General features: G+C 42.6%; 1 protein-coding gene across 2 annotated transcripts; it reads left to right on the plus strand.

The window, feature by feature from the left end:
• The first annotated feature begins 3,664 nt into the window (after window positions 1-3,664).
• LOC116939942 (protein mono-ADP-ribosyltransferase PARP12-like) lies at window positions 3,665-15,523 on the plus strand. 2 transcript variants are annotated; one of them, XM_032949012.2, is made up of 11 exons: window positions 3,665-5,130; window positions 6,024-6,117; window positions 6,843-6,906; window positions 7,032-7,176; window positions 7,977-8,127; window positions 9,655-9,763; window positions 11,409-11,502; window positions 12,133-12,190; window positions 12,489-12,619; window positions 13,856-14,004; window positions 14,911-15,523. In XM_032949012.2, the coding sequence occupies exons 2-11, from the start codon at window positions 6,115-6,117 to the stop codon at window positions 15,189-15,191; spliced, it is 1,185 nt and encodes a 394-aa protein (XP_032804903.2). In that variant the 5' UTR covers window positions 3,665-5,130; window positions 6,024-6,114; the 3' UTR covers window positions 15,192-15,523. The 2 variants fall into 2 exon arrangements, with proteins under 2 accessions (XP_032804903.2, XP_075921462.1); XM_076065347.1 differs by lacking the exon at window positions 3,665-5,130 and having other exon boundaries at window positions 5,512-6,117.
• The last annotated feature ends 709 nt before the right edge of the window (window positions 15,524-16,232 follow it).

Below are 16,232 nucleotides of genomic sequence, written 5' to 3' on the forward strand. Positions count from 1 at the left end.
GACACTGTTTTTATTTTACCAGGTAAGGCTCACTCAGCTATATACCTATTATACCTCTTCTAGATTTGAAGCTTCCGTGACTGCAAGGATCCATACTCTTTGGTTCTATTCGGTAAAGTCACGTAGGTGACCTACGTGACTTTACCGAATAGAACCAAAGAGTATATATCTCTTTTTCTGAAGCGACCAGGTCGCAAATGATCGCTCTACGAAGTGGCTTATCAGCACGTGGACATCATGTATCGCACATGCCTGTCAACCCCTTATCAGTGCCTCCCTTATTAGAGACCAATTCAGATACACGTGCCCCTTATAAATCTCAACGTTCATCCTACAAAGTCCCATCACAAGAGAGAAACACAAACAAATAGGCAAAAATAATGTTTTTGGTTTGCCAGTATTGAAACGGCTGCTCACCGTGTGGACCTGAAAACTCAATTTCTCTGTAGAAGAATACGGTGGTAAACCGTATTGGTTGACAGCTGTGATATCAGCCATCATACTCCAAGCGCATGGAGATTCTACACGTGCAGGAAAACCCCTGGAGAAGAATCCACTCGACCACGGGGAGAGAGAAAATAAAAATAAATTAAAAGGAAATAAGATAAAAAATAAAAAAATAGAGAGAGACACCGCAAACTCCAAATACACAGCAGGCGTCAGGGTCGGGATCAAACCCACGACCTCCTGTATACCAGGCGAGGTAGTTAACATCTCCTAGCCACAATGATGATGAGACAGAAACTCCAAATACACAGCAGGTGTCAAGAGTCGGGATAGGACCCACGACCTCCTGTAGACCAGGCGAGGTAGTTTACATCTCCTAGCCACAGTGATGATGAGACAGAAACTCCAAATACACAGCAGGTGTCAGAGTCGGGATAGGACCCACGACCTCCTGTAGACCAGGCGAGTAGTATGGAATTAAGTTGTGATGATCGCAGTTGCTGCAAAGTTGTATAATGTCAGAAAGCGCTATAGTTGCCAATGGATTTTCATAGGTCACCAGTAAGCATGGCACTTGGCCTCATCTGCATCACAATCGTAAAGGGGCTTTTCACATCATTCCAAAGCAAAGAGAAGCTGTCATGTTCCCATCCTACCACCTTCCGATGTTAGTTGTCATTTTCGGATCTCTGATTTCACATTATCAGGTGAAATTTCCCACACTAACACAGCCACCTCGCTCGCCGAGCTCCACGTTGCTGCTCTGCGAACTCCCATTAACATGCTCATCTCTCACATTAACATGCTCATCTCTCACATTAACATGCTCATCTGTCACATTAACATGCTCATCCCTCACATTAACATGCTCATCTCTCACATTAACATGTTCATCTCTCACATTAACATGCTCATCTCTCACATTAACATGCTCATCCCTCACATTAACATGCTCATCTCTCACATTAACATGCTCATCTCTCACATTAACATAGCCACCTCCACACCCTCGTCGTGGACATCGGTCTCCGATCTCACATTAACATGCTCATCTCTCACACTCACATGCTCATCTCTCACATTAACATGTTCATCTCTCACATTAACATAGCTACCTCCACACCCTCGTCGTCGACATCGGTCTCCGATCTCACATTAACATGCTAATCTCTCACATTAACATAGCCACCTCCACACCCTCGTTGTGGACATCGGTCTCCGATCTTACATTAACATGCTAATTTCTTGACGTAAAGCTTTCGTGACTGCAGGAGTTCATTTTCTTCGTTCATGGCCCTTGGGCTACACCCATTTAAAACCTTTAAAAACAGTCTGCCTCAGCAGCTTTCCCCCTATTTTTTGCCTCCTGATGACAATTGCTTATGTTGTGATCGAAACGTCGTACTTTTTTGTTATTTCTTTGAACCTATCTACGTGACTTTACCGAAAGACCCAAAGAATATTGTATATAACACTTTTAAAGCATTCCTGCTCTTTAAAAATAACATTCGTATAATATGTGATTTATTTGGCCTTGGATGTAATGTAATACCATGGTGTGTATTTTTTTTACTTGTCGTGCTCATTTGGGTCATTTTTGCTAGATAATTGTTAAACTTTAGGAGCAATAAAATACAGTGGACATAGCTTCAGTTTTTACCTCTCTGGGATAATCATTTTGCAAAAAATTTGCATGTCCGATTGTGGTCTAAACCGCAACAATGCAGCAGGTCGCATATCCGATTCGCTGGGTGGGTGCTGAAAATAACAAGTTATACCAAACACAAACACGATACTGAATGTCGGCGGTTAATTGGTCACGGTCGGATATGCGATGTTGTACCAGATATGTTTTAATTGTGACCCAAAATGCAGAAATAAAATACCCAGCATTGAGCGAGCCTCAGTCACCTCTGCGGTGTTCTGCAGTGTGTCCTGATGTGCGCGTAACAACAACAAACGCTATTCGCCACTAAGTGGGCGCTTGTGCCAGGCCACGTGAAGTGTCGAAGGCTCGCTGGCAAAACGTCACGGGACAGTCCCAGGTGGCATGGATGAACCGAGATGACTGGCAGAGATGACTGAGATGACTGGCGAATGACGACTGACGCACACACAGCTGGGTGTGGTGATGATAAGTGCGTCGATTACAGAACAAATTATCATACGAACAACAAAACAAGCTGAATCATTTTGCGGGACAAACATATATTGACAACGCAAAGCAAATAAAGATTTTTTTTTTTTATTTGGCTGTGGGCGATACACTGTGGGCAGCAGAGTATATAAGAGGAACAGAACTGGCGATACATTGGGGCAGTGGTTCCAGACTTTTTTTTACTTCATTACCCCCCTACGAGACCAATCGACTGTGTTTAGTACCATGACCAAAGTATAATTGAAAATGTACACTTACATGTCATTAGCGCTGAAGACATTCACCATGCCACTGTACAGTTTTAACTGAGTTGCTTCCCATCACCAATGATGGACAGAGGGGTGGGTGGAGGGGTGGACAAATGTTCTGATGGTCTTGAATAACTTATTTTGTGAACATGTTTTCAACATACCTGTGACACACACACACACACAAGCAGTACTGGCAGCGGTACCATGAGCACCTGCATGACGTAGAGTTTACACCTGTCCGGGTTTGACCAAGACAGTCCGGGAATTGGCATTTGTGTTTGAGTGATAAGAATTGATTCACGATCCGGTGGCATTGTATTGGACGTTATTACCATATACTGCATATGTTTGATAGACCTGGGTTGACTGAAAAATACGTGTGGGATCTCGTCTGTTAAGTAGGTGGCAACCCTACCAATACATGATATCATGTGTAATTACATTCGGCAATTACCCAAATATTTGTATGGCATTAATATTGGATAATGAGGGTGAGCCCTCTGACGCATAGTTAAAGCTCTGCAAAAGCAATGTTTTCACATTTCAACCACTTGAATTGAGCTGGAGGGCACAGATTCCTGTGTATGACAATCGCATCATAAATGTCTTGTGTCTGCATAATAAGCCTTTGGTGGCAGCTTCAAATCATCAGGTATCTTCTGGGGATGAGGGAAGGGTTCAGGATATGACTTTTGGAGGCTGATGTCATAAGTGGCAGGTGATTTGTTTGTGGTTCCGAATTTAAATTTTACGGGGGTTTAGAAACAGCAGACATCGTGGTAGATTGACGTGGTAGATTGGACCAAATTTGGTATGTGGTCCGACTCGTTGGACCAATGTTGGGCCAACTTTGATGATACTAGGCTGTATTTGAATGCCAGCTGGTAAATGAACTAAGCCCCGTTAGCCCACGCAACTCGCCACCTTTGAGTGAGATATTGGCCATGGGAAGGATGCGTATGAAATAGTATTGGTGCTGATGAAATGCGTGGAATTTGGTGTACTAGATGTCTGCTGCCTGTCCAATCATCAGTACTAACATGGCTGTCTTCCAAAACCACTTTATTCACAGCCCACAATTGTTTTCACATTCTCTATCCAAGTGCAAGCCAGCCTGACCTAGGGTCATATTAAAAGTAGGGCTACAGAATATCGTCATTCTACCATGTTGGCATTCTGTAGGCCACCTTTTAAATGTTGCATGCGATGGTGCAATGTCCCAACACACCTTCAACATGCGTTGATGCATTTATCTCGGCTCAGAGTTCTCTGACATCAAAAATTGTGATGACCACATGACAGCGAATTTGGAGTAGAAATAGGTTACCCGCATGTACGCAAAATCGCACAAACGGAGCCCGCATGAGCGAGGGAAACCCGTACTCAGCGTGGACTATGAATAGCTCCAACCTTAATGGTCTGTGGTATTTTCTTCTCAGCCCATAGTATTTTTTCTTCTGAATTCGTAAGTCAACAGCGCATTGCAGTATAGCAAGTTTTTCAAACACGTAGTTCTAAATAGAGTACATAAAGTTAACGAAAAGGTTAGTTAATAATTGACACGATTGGCCTTTTGAACCACACCTTAACAACGTGACGCTAGTTACATTGTTTGCAATGGGATTGAATTTTTCTGAAAGACATCAATCACGTGGCTAAGCAGTGAGTCATGTGATGCATTGGTTCGTTCCCATAGAAAATATTCTGCAGCATTCAGTGTTTTCTGACACTGTGAATTCATAGTAGTGCTACAATTCAAAATCAAATTGATTTCCTGCTTCAATGTGCTAAGGAGCTGATCATCTCCTGCTAAAAGCCCTGAAATTCCACGTTACTTTGGTATGGTTGAGCCAGTTTACATGACATCCACTGTTTACTTCCCCCGAAAAGTGGTACTCATTTTGATGATGAACTGAGTCAACCCCCAGCCAGGATGTGAACGCACAACCTTAAGATTGTGGTCCACTCCCTCTACTCCTGAGCCACCTGGTTTGATGCACAACACAAATAGATAGACATTCCTCCTCGTGACGTTCATAGTTGCATGCTGGTAGACTTGCATCACCACTTCCTTGAGTGATTTCAGGAAATGATGTACAGCCTACACACTGAGCGTGCGTATCATTTCGCGTCAAACTTGTGACGCCTCTACAATGTATATAGGGGCAGGTGTGACATGTTCAAGAGAATCAAGACGGTAAACTCTCGGCCTCGCCACTGTTGGTGCATTTAACATTTCGGAGCGCCTGAGTTCGGTGGCGAAGAGATACTTGGGTGAGAATTCAGTATGCAACATGAGTTTGTTATAATGCTCACGCCTCTCACGTTTTAATTAAGGAGTGTTCTACCATTTCTTATATCTATTGTTTAATGTTTGCATGTGCCGATGTTTATTTTTTTATGCAAAATCGTGAGGCTATATGTCCTATGTATAATAGCAACTATCCTTTCAACTCAATGTGTTTCAAAGACCGATCTTAAATGTATACGTTTTATATTTCAAACTGTCCTTTCATTTAAATGTGTTTCAAAGACCGATCTTAAATGTATACTTTTATATTAAAAACAAAATACAATCATGCTTTCTGCAGTTATCGAAGAATATAATTCACTATCCATCATGCAGAGAGGTTTTGTAGAAAACTAGCGGAGCCGTGTAACTTTAACATGTTGAAGATTAACATTCCATATTAGGAATTAAATACGTGTTTACTATTGAAATGGTGTCCATTTTATTCAAAGTACTATACATCCTTGCTGCGTTTTCATGACCATTAGAAAGCAGTTTCTAATTAGTTATAAGAAGTATGTGAACATTTTTCGTTACCAAAAGTGGAATTAGTGTTGTTTTTGTTGAGTACTTGACTTGCAGTAAGTGCGTAATCTTGATTCCTAAATGCGTTGAAAAATGCAGTGCTCTTAAGAATCTTAAATCTAGCAATGATTCTGTGTTGACAGTGGTGCCATTAAGAAGGGCCATTTCCTAAAACGTCGTCTAATATCTGTTCAACCTGAATGTCCTGATATTTTCTGGACGAAATAATCTCGTTGCTCTTTATTTGAGAGAGTACTGAGTACTGTACGAGAATATGATAATGGTTAACTGACACTGCTGATAATGTTACCTAATGCGATGTAACGCACTCACAATTCTTGATTATTCACAGCGACAATTGGAGCATTATTCACGCTCGTGTGAGTGCTCAGAGAAACGTTTGAAACCCAACTTCCCAGGAAGCAGAAGACACATTATCAGACATGGTAATATTTTCCAGCACTAAACATAAGATACAAACTAGATTAACTGCTACTCGTAAAAAATGTTACGCGTGGATTAATCCCAAACTCCGTAACATGTAGCGTTCTAATAGAGTGTATACATGCACCGTTCTCTTTCCCTTCCTCATTGTTGGAATTAGTCTAAAATAATCATCTCTGCATGTATATGGCACTTGCCTAAAATGCCTCAACAACTCAAAGCACATTACTTCACATTTCATCTCAAACATTCAAAGGGGACCTCCAGTGGCAACTGTCTCTGTGCAGCACAAGGTGGCTCAGCACTGGCTTGCAGGTGGGCATTCACCTGCTGGTTCGGGGGCGATAATTGCTATGTGTAACCCCAATCGAGTAATTTGTGGGGACATTTTTTTAATTTGGTCAATGACGCCAGTAGGCAATGGCTTACTCTATTTGGAATGGTTTTGCAGGATCATTTACGTCCGCTCCTAAGCCGACGACGCATATTGTGAGGTGAATACACCCGCAGTATTAACCAGGGTGGCCTATCCGATTCGAACCGCGGTATTCGTCATCAAGTGGCAACAGGTGCCAGGGGTTTTAATCTGTAGTGAGGCCTCTCTGGCAGTGTTTGACTAAACTACTGCCACTGTGATTCCACACGTTACTGCACTGGTCAAATAACCTACAATGAGGGCACACTGATACATTTTACCGACTTTAAATGGTGCGTATATTCTGTGTAGGCGAACAGGACCTCAAGAACAACCGGGATCGCCTTGTGCATTAAATTCTTGTGCAATACACCTGGTAAGAACCCATAGAGTTAAAAGAGTGTTTACAATTTAAACGTTATTTCAAATGTATAAATGGTCAAATTATAGAAGACAGTTTAATCACAGTACTGCGCGTCCTCTCTTTCATGCACCCCACAGGTTGCCCTCATCTCCACGAAGATAACCCTTTTCGTTGGCAAATTCAGATGGATGGACAGTGGGCAAATCTTGAGCCCAACCAAGAAATAGAACGAGCCTTCAGCAAGCCACACATTCACAGCTACCGGCTCGCAAAGCCCAAATGGTAATCGAGGAGGAGAAATGTGTGTTTGCATTATTCAAGATGAAACTTAGGCTTAAGGGTTAAGGTTTCAGATTAAAGTGGTATGTTTGGTAAAAAAAAATTGCTATGGCGATAGGCAATGTTTGTTCACAATTATAGTTGGGGTTGAGATCGGGATTGAATGAGGGCTATAGTTAATATTATAGTTAAATCGATGTCCTTCAAAAATTGTAGGCACCAATGCTATAGTGGTGGAATGTTAGTGCAGAATAATTTAAAGAGGCATTCAGCTTGGACCGCAATCCAAAAAATGTCCACGAGTCAGCGCTACGTGATCTATCGGCTTGGTGTGGTGGCTGTGGTCACCTGTAATCCATTTCTTAAAACCAGTGGTGGAGATTCCACTTTCCTATATTGATGAACGATTTCTACCCGTGACATTCACTGTGTATACATTAATTAGTTACTTTTGCATTTACTTGGATCGTATTTTGCACCAATCACAGCACAGGCAGCTGCCCATTGTAGCCTAAGCATTCGCTCTTTGTGTGACACTCGTGAAGTGGAATGCATGATCACTCATTGCTATATTTTCAAGCAAGTAAGAGATCCCTTTATGATAGTTATAACTAGTTATCATTATAATTTTCCAATAGTATTTGTATCATATGTATTAATTTATGATATGTACTGAATACTATTTCTGATAGCTATACAAATCGGTGATGATGATTTTGCTGGATGTGATGATGGTGTTGGGTGTGACAATGACGATTATGATGAAATCACACACATTGCCTGTTATGCCTGCTCCTGTTTAGTGATTCGCTCATCGGGTATCTGGACTTCAACACCATGACGTGCTACGGTCCACAGACCAGGCCCGTCCGTCGCCTGTCAGTGCCATCAGTAGACCGCTGGGTGTGGTATTACAGGGATAGATATGACGAATGGATCGAATTTGGAGAAGAGGTATAGTGTAGACCTTACTTTGTTTTTATTTAACTTTCAATAATCCATATTTCTCCTCAGTTCACAAATGTATCTATTAACTACTATGAACATATCACAACGTGGGTTTTCGCAGCCACTTGTAATCCAAGCGTGGTCTGGTGGGTTAGGCCATGTTGTGTGGGTAGTCTTAGTCTTGGGGGTATGCTTTTTTTTATCAATTGTAAAACCTCCTCACATCTCAGGTTCATAGATCTCACCAGCAGGATACAGGCTCAGAATATAGTTACATAATACCTCGACTCATAACAAGAACAACTCAAGCACCAAGACACTTCTCATCTTCGTATTCTATTGACCTCAGAGTACCAACCAATATGTACAAATAACACTCAGCACCACACTTGTTAAAGCAATTCAACATGATTAAACACAACCAGCCCGAACAACGTATCACGCACAGCATACACGCGATATAGGCAAGATACAGGGTCTTATTTTGCCAGATACAGGTTCTTATTTTGCAAGCGGCATACTCGGAGCTTGCCTTTCTGCAAAGCTGACGTGTGCGCCTAGAGGTAGAGCTTAAATAGGAATGTTGGCCTCGCCCTCCTAGAACTATTAACCTTTGACCTTTCCTGGTCCCAATATCAGGCCTTATGGTTACTCCTTGTCTCGATGAAAAAAAACCCTCTGAAGGTTAACTGGAGGTGAATCCACCGGACATGGTCACCACGTATAGTTGTTAATAGCGGATGCCCAAACCTCATGGCCACTCCTTGCCACAGCGAATAACCGTGAGGTTACACGGATGGTGAATTTAGCAAATGCATACTTCAAAGAATATTCGAATAGACAACCATCACTAAACGAATACAGTACATGTTAAAGGTATAATACAACAGCCACGTGTTGAGCATTATTTTTCTTCAGCTTTTACCACACACTACTGTGGGCATCTTCAGGAAGACAGGAATTCACTTCCACTCCTGAAGATGCCCGCAGGAGTGCATGGCCAAAGCTCAAGAGAAGGAATGCTCAATGCACGGCCTAACCCAGAAACCCACACTTAGATCATGACGAAAATATTCATGTTGGTTGACTGCAAGATAATTTCTACCAAGATGCATTGTGATAAAGTTTCCAAACATTACATAATGACAACCAATGGTTTAATTAGTGTTTCTGTGTGTTTGAATATATTGTGGATATGTCCAAACAAATAATGAAGCCAAAAGCTGTATTAATTTGTTTTAAAGGGCAGTGAGAAGCAACGTGTTATTTATTAATTCATGATTGATTATCATTATCATCAAGCATGGTTAATCCACTTCTGGATGAAGGCAATGTAAGCCACTGCTATCTCTCACAATCCTGTGATGTATTTTCTCCAGATAAATTGGTCATTCTAAAAAAAAATCATACAAAATTTAAATTGTGATCATCGACTTTGGGAGATAATTATTACAAAATGTAATGATGCAATGTGAGAGTAAACCATTTAAAATCACACGTGATGTTTACATGCCCCATGGTGTTGTATTTTAGAATTCATGGGGCAAAAAAAGCAACCCCGACAGCGCTACAATTGAGGAATCCTACATGTCGGATCCTAGATGTCGGATCTTATATAACGAGTGTCAGATCGACTTCGAAGGTCAGTTGCAACTTTCCATTCCCTATTCACATTTCTGAATGGGGGGGGGGGGGGGTGTATAAACAGTATTACTCAATATCCAGGTCACTCTTGCAAATGAGATTATCCCGGTCTCTTTGAGCTCTCACCAGCGAGGAATCACCCCAAGTGAGGAGCTCGCATCTGGCTCCAATTCCCAATGGCTCACCTGGTGAAGCCTAAACAGACTGAGAGTGGGTTTCTGCAGGTGCAACTCTCTCATGAAATCGTGAGGGGGCTTCTACACAACGGACCAATGTGAAAATATCTTATAGGGCGGAGAGGAGACGTTCGATGAAGACTTGTTTAAACAAGTAAACTTGATCTTCTTGGTTCTTTCGGTAAAGTCACGTAGAAAATAAAATTCTCACGACGTTTCGGCCACAACACAAGTAGGCTACTATGTTTTATTATTATTATTTTATTTCCATTCTACGTGACTTTACCGAAAGAACCAAGAAGATGAATCCCTGCAGTCACGAAAGCTTTAAATCGAAAAAAAGCAAACTTGACTTTAATGATATTAAGTCTTAACTTAGTATCATTAATTATCCATGTACAGCCCTTTTGCCAATCCACTGTTGGGTTTCCCCGTGCCATGCATGTCACGTGGGTAATCCGATCATAGTTCACCATGCTGGTGAGTGCGGAATTGATAAAGATGGGGAGCATTTAAGTACAGCACAACAAAGTGTGTTTCTCTGGCGATCTCCGCTGCCCACAACGTAGCCTGGCTGCAACCTCTACAGCAGCCTGTTTTATGAATATGGTGGGTGCTCATCCAAGCACTAATCGAGCTATACTCTGCTTAGCTTCTGGCATCTGATGAGATTGGGCACATGCTGGATAATTTGGCCATCGGAACCATTGCATATAAAAGTGCGTTTTGTTTCCTCAACTTTACAATGACTGTTTCAATATTTAGTGAGTACCTGCACAGACATGGGCATGTAAGTACCCCCCCTCCCAACCTCACCGCCTCTGTCCACCCAGCAGTTTAGTCGATTGGCAAGTTGCTTGTGGCGGGGTAAAGTGTGGGTAGCTCCCACTTCTTCTAAGATGCCTGGCCAGTGTGGAAGAGTAGGCCAAAGCACCCGCTCGAGGGGCTCCCTTGAAATGCCTGTAGTCGAGGCCCTTCCTCCAGCAGTGGCGTGAGCAGGCAATTGCAGGGCTGCACCTTTACTGCCTTAACCACCTTCACACACATGCAAGCAGAAGCCTCTGATTCGTGCGCTCTCTCTTCGAGGTGGAGAGTACACCGTGCGGCGGCGTTACAAGTTAAAGTCATCATCATTAATTATGCAAATAAGCTTTTCTTCGATCTTCAACCACCGACCCCAAACCTTCCGCTACTCCCCGCTTTTATTCCCTTTTCCGAGGCTAAGCCCCGCCTTTGGCCACGCCCCTCTAAGAACCTTCGAGAACATTCCAGAGGCTTCCATGCTAGCTCCGCCCATTAACCTTTCCCCCAGATAGAACCCCACCACTGATAAGGCATGGACTGTCTGACAGTATATAAAGTGTCACCCCTCAATTATGCAGGAGATGTGCTCGCTTATTACAAATGCAAGTATGAGTGTGTACTGGATATGTGAACAAAAACTGGTTGGTTGTCTTCTGTCCGCAGAAATGTGTCAGTCGGTAAGATACAACACTCGACCGATCCGGCGCCGACCCCAATTTCAGACAAGGGCAGACGGTTCATGGGTCAGAGTGCGCAGGTACCTCCACACAAACAGAATAATCTTGTTCAACAGGGATCACTAGGGCAGAAAGTAGAACGTGGATAAAACTCCTGATGCCGTCGAGCATCATACGGGCGTAAGCATATATGCACAAAAACTTGGTTCAGTGGTAGAGTGGCTCACAATCAGATGGTTGCAAGTTCAAATCCTGGTTGGGGGTTATCCCAGCCAATCAATCCCTCTGGGGTTGATATAATAGGTAACACTTTGTCAAGAAGTCATCAGCCAGTGTCCTATGGAGCGACGTGCCCCCCACCCCTCTCCCCGTTCCCCACCATAGAAATGTGGAATTTTCACCACTGGCTCTGCGCTGGAAACAAGAGACCAGCACTGCCCCAATGCTCATTTGAGCAGGAAAGCACTTTGACTTTTCGAGCACTGTTCTGTATCTCCACATATAAATAATGATACACAAAAATGTTAGGAAATCGGTCAAATGGGACCGTAAACGTGGAAAAAAATCTTAAATCTGGGAATGTGTCAATGGGTTTTTTTTTATATATATGGGACTTTGAACATGGGATGTTATACACGGGAAAGCTCGCAGAGTGGAAATGTTAGACCGACATTTCATCGTATTTCTAAAATCTTTCTGTCACTGCACAGGCCATTGGCGGAGCACAGCAGTGAACTGTTCAAAATCAACTATGAGAATGACTACACGGTGAGTTGTTGCTCTGATAAAAATATATATAGTTTAAAAGTTACCTCTGAACCTTCTTAAATAATCTCACTGATCTCAATACACTTGCTCTGGATTGATATTGCAGCAGTGAGCAGGCTTTACAATCAGAAGGTTGTGAGTTCAAATCCTGACTGGGGTTTGACTCAGCCCATGAGCTGACTCGTCCCCAACATAGGAATGTGGAATTTCAATCACTGTCTCGGAGCTGTAAACGGGAGATTAGCACTGCCTCGGTGCTCATTGGAGCTGGAAATAACTTTAACTTTTATTTTAACAGACTTCCTTTTTGCGAGCGGGCCACTTTGAGTACCAAAATATTGCTAAAATGTTCAATGCAACGATGGCCAGCTTCCAGATCACAAGCATCGTGAGAGTCAACAATCCTCTTCTCTGGGACATGTATCAAAGGTGAGAAATGCACGTGATTATTGGGATTTATATAATTTCCAATTTAATATGTTACCTCCAGGGCTTAATCATAGCTTAGATGCCACTGGTTCGTCATGTTCTGCAGAAGTAGATGCCACTGGTTCTTCATGTTCTGCAGCTGTAGATGCCACTGGTTCTTCATGTTCTGCATATGTAGATGCCACTGGTTCTTCATGTTCTGCAGAAGTAGATGCCACTGGTCCTTTATGTTCTGCAGATGTAGATGCCACTGGTTCTTTTCTGCAGAAGTAGATGCAACTGGTTCTTCATGTTATGCACATGTAGATGTAACTGGTTCTTCATGTTCTGCACATGTAGATGCCAGCGATTCTTTATGTTCTGCAGATGTAGATGCTAATTTCTTTCAGTGCTCGTGTTTCCTCTCTACTGTCTTGAAAAACATACCAAGAGATGTCTGCACAGTTGCTCTCTTCTTCTCTTCATAAATCAACTTGTAACAGCCAATGGCATCGTGTTCATGGAAAGCACAGAGACCGTCGTAGTGAACCGCACAGCGATAACACAACAGCAGACAATGGTGGTGGCCCAGGCAGAAATGCTGGGAATGCTGGGTAATGACACTGAACATGCCTCTCAGCCAGAACAGGCAACTGGACATACGGACAGGTTTTTTCGTATCTCTGAAAGTATATAAGTCAAATGTTTGTAAGTAGAGGAGTTCCTGTATGCACTTTACATTTAATCTTTAAGTTATGCATTTGAATAGCTCTGTTAAAAAATTTTCAAAATCATTCTTATTTCAGATTAATTCTGTTTGTTTCATTTTTCGATTTAAAGCTTTCGTGACTGCAAGGATTCATCTTCTTTGGTTCTTTCGGTAAAGTCACGTAGAATGAGAATAAAATAATAAGTTGATAAAATAAAATAACACACTTGAGAATGTTAAGTAAGTTTTAAACAACACACAAATGTGCACGCAGCCTCTGTGCATTGTGGGAAAAACCCATCAGAATTTCCTGCAGAAGGGCATCGTGGTCCTCATGTCTTAGCTCACCTTCAAATAAATGTGATACATTAATTTGAAACATTAGGTAAAGTAACAAGGTTGTATGCATGCAGCTTATTCAACAAACTTGCCCTCTTACATTCCAAAGAACGGAATTTAGTTTCTTTATGTTAGCAAATTAGGTTAAGAAATATCACGCAGCTCACTCTCAGGGTTTTAAGTATTACAAATTTTTTTTATATTTACAGAAAAAAAGAGCAAATGGTAAGAGACAACGGCAAAGAGAACGTGAATGAACGGCGGCTGTTTCACGTCACGAGGACAAACGTACAAAATTCCATCTGCCGCAAGAACTTTGACTTCCGATATGCAGGTCCCAAACTCAGGAACGGAAGAGGTAATTTTTGGATGTTTTCTACTCTTAATGTCTGCCACGTTTTGAGTCAAAGAAAAGGCAGACGTGTGTTGTTGTTGTTGTTGTCGTTTGTCAGGGTATCTGCTTAAAGGAAGAAAAAAAAACCGTAAAGTTTATTTCTGCTCAAATGAGCATTGAGGTGATTCTCATCTCCTGCTTACAGCTCTGAGCCAGTGGTGGAAGTTTAACATTCCTTTGAGCAGGGGCGAGTCCGACCTTAGTACAACCACTGTTGACTTGCCCACAAATGTGTACTCATTTTATCGACCCCGGAGTGATAATATGCTGAATCAACCGTCAACCAAGATTTGAACTCACAACCTTCTGATTGTGAGCCGCTTGCTCTACAGCTGAGCCTGTAGGCCGGGTTTATTATACTGTACAATGGCAAAGCTAAAAATTGTATATACTTCTAAATAATAATTAGCGTCATTGTGGAGAATATAAATCACAAAATAAATAAGCAATGTGTCTCCTTTACATATCCATCTCTCCACATGGAAAACAATATAGCATTTCTTGCACAACCCATCAGCAGCATTGATTCGAGACAGAGCAAACTGTGGACCGGTTTTGACGCGCATCGTCTCATCAGCAGGATCAGGGCTCGCTCGAATCGATGTTGGCAAATTGCCGATCTTACGGGTGACTAGCCCTCTCTCTCATCACGATGCGGGGCTCCCAGTGCGATGACGATACACAACTAAAAAATACAAGGGCCTTGCGGCTGACGTGTTGCGTAGGAAAATACTTTTTTTATATATATATTTCACTGTGGAGAGACGGATAATACCACGTGAAGGAGACGTATTGCTTGTGGGGTTTTTAAATTGTTTTGTTGTGATTTATAACAACCACGATCGATGTCCTTTCTCTCCGCGTCCGCAGGCTCTTATTTCTCTTCAAACGCTAAATACGCACACGTTCACTTTGAAGAGCACCGCATCGATGCGGGGGACGAGACCTGCGCGTTCCTGGCGCGGGTTCTCGTGGGGGTGAGCTGCCCAAACGGGATGGTGAAAGCGACTTCCCTCCTTCCCCCAGCCAAGGGCGGCTCTCTGGAGAACCTGTACGACAGTGTGGTCAACAGCCTGGAACAGCCGTTTAGCTTCAGCATCTTTTACCCCAGTCAGATCTACCCAGAATACATCATAAAGTACACATCGTGATCGCTGCAGGGCTGCTTGCTCACGCCACTGCTGGCTTCAGAGACCACCACCACCCCCCCGCTCCCCCCGCCTCTACAGGGTGGTAAAACCTAATACATTTTAAAAGTAAAATCGATTCAAAACAGAAATGAATATTACGATGGGAAAAAAATTGTTCGGGGTTAATTTAACTGGGTTCACAAGACATCTGGACCACCGTGTATCAACACAACGCCTTCATACTGGCCCGACGTAACATTTAGAGGTATAAGTACCCACACTTTACCCCACTACACACTAACCTGCCTTTCAAAGAAGGCCTACTCATTTATCTTACTTGGTGGACAAACATGCGGGAGGGTGGGGGGGAATATAAATACTGTATATATACATTTACTTGGCCATTATATGTAGATTGCTCGAAATGTTGTACTGTACGATTCAGAACCCCCTCCCCCACTGCCACCACGCTCAACTAACCCCTTCTCCAGGCCAGCACGAGCGCACGACTCCCTCCGACACGTTCAGGTCAAGGTTCACCTCCCCATCCACCTTGGACATAGGGCCCACTGCATCACACCGCGGCAGAGTTGCATCGCAATGGAGTCAAGTGCTGCCTTCCAAAATGTCACCACTCAAAATGAGAACACATGGACAACTCGGAACGAACCCTTTGTTAAGTTACTTGCTAGATGGCCTCCCCGTGCCACGTCAGTCATGTTTTGATCATTCGTCTTTTGTATAATAAATATCCAACCGTGGCAATTGGAGTTGCAGGGGAAGGACAACAAACTAAACACAAAAAGCAGTTCTGAAGAAATTACAATGTTAACCGTTGCTGGGAATCAAACTCAGGTCGCCCAGTTAATAGAGCAGTGCGTCAAAAACTGTGCCATGGCTCAACCCCCAAAAACTTAGAAATGCAGACGATGATTTTTACATATTCTATGAGTGAAAGAGATGATGGGAGAACATGTTAATTTTTTTTCTGAGATTGAAAAATCTTGTAAATAATGAGATGTATTTAGTCGTTAACAATTGTATTATTAAACGGTATACATT

Source organism: Petromyzon marinus, chromosome 7 (assembly GCF_048934315.1).
Source record: "Petromyzon marinus isolate PM22_M1 ecotype Great Lakes invasive population chromosome 7, UKy_Petmar_22M1.pri1.0, whole genome shotgun sequence".
NCBI classification, from domain to species: domain Eukaryota; kingdom Metazoa; phylum Chordata; class Hyperoartia; order Petromyzontiformes; family Petromyzontidae; genus Petromyzon; species Petromyzon marinus.

Bases quoted from the DNA above. Each gene is read 5' to 3' on its own strand.
- LOC116939942 (XM_032949012.2), top strand. The intron at 7,177-7,976 runs GTAATCGAGGAG...GCTCCTGTTTAG, and splicing joins CGGCTCGCAAAGCCCAAATG to TGATTCGCTCATCGGGTATC. The intron at 9,764-11,408 runs GTCAGTTGCAAC...TTCTGTCCGCAG, and splicing joins GTGTCAGATCGACTTCGAAG to AAATGTGTCAGTCGGTAAGA.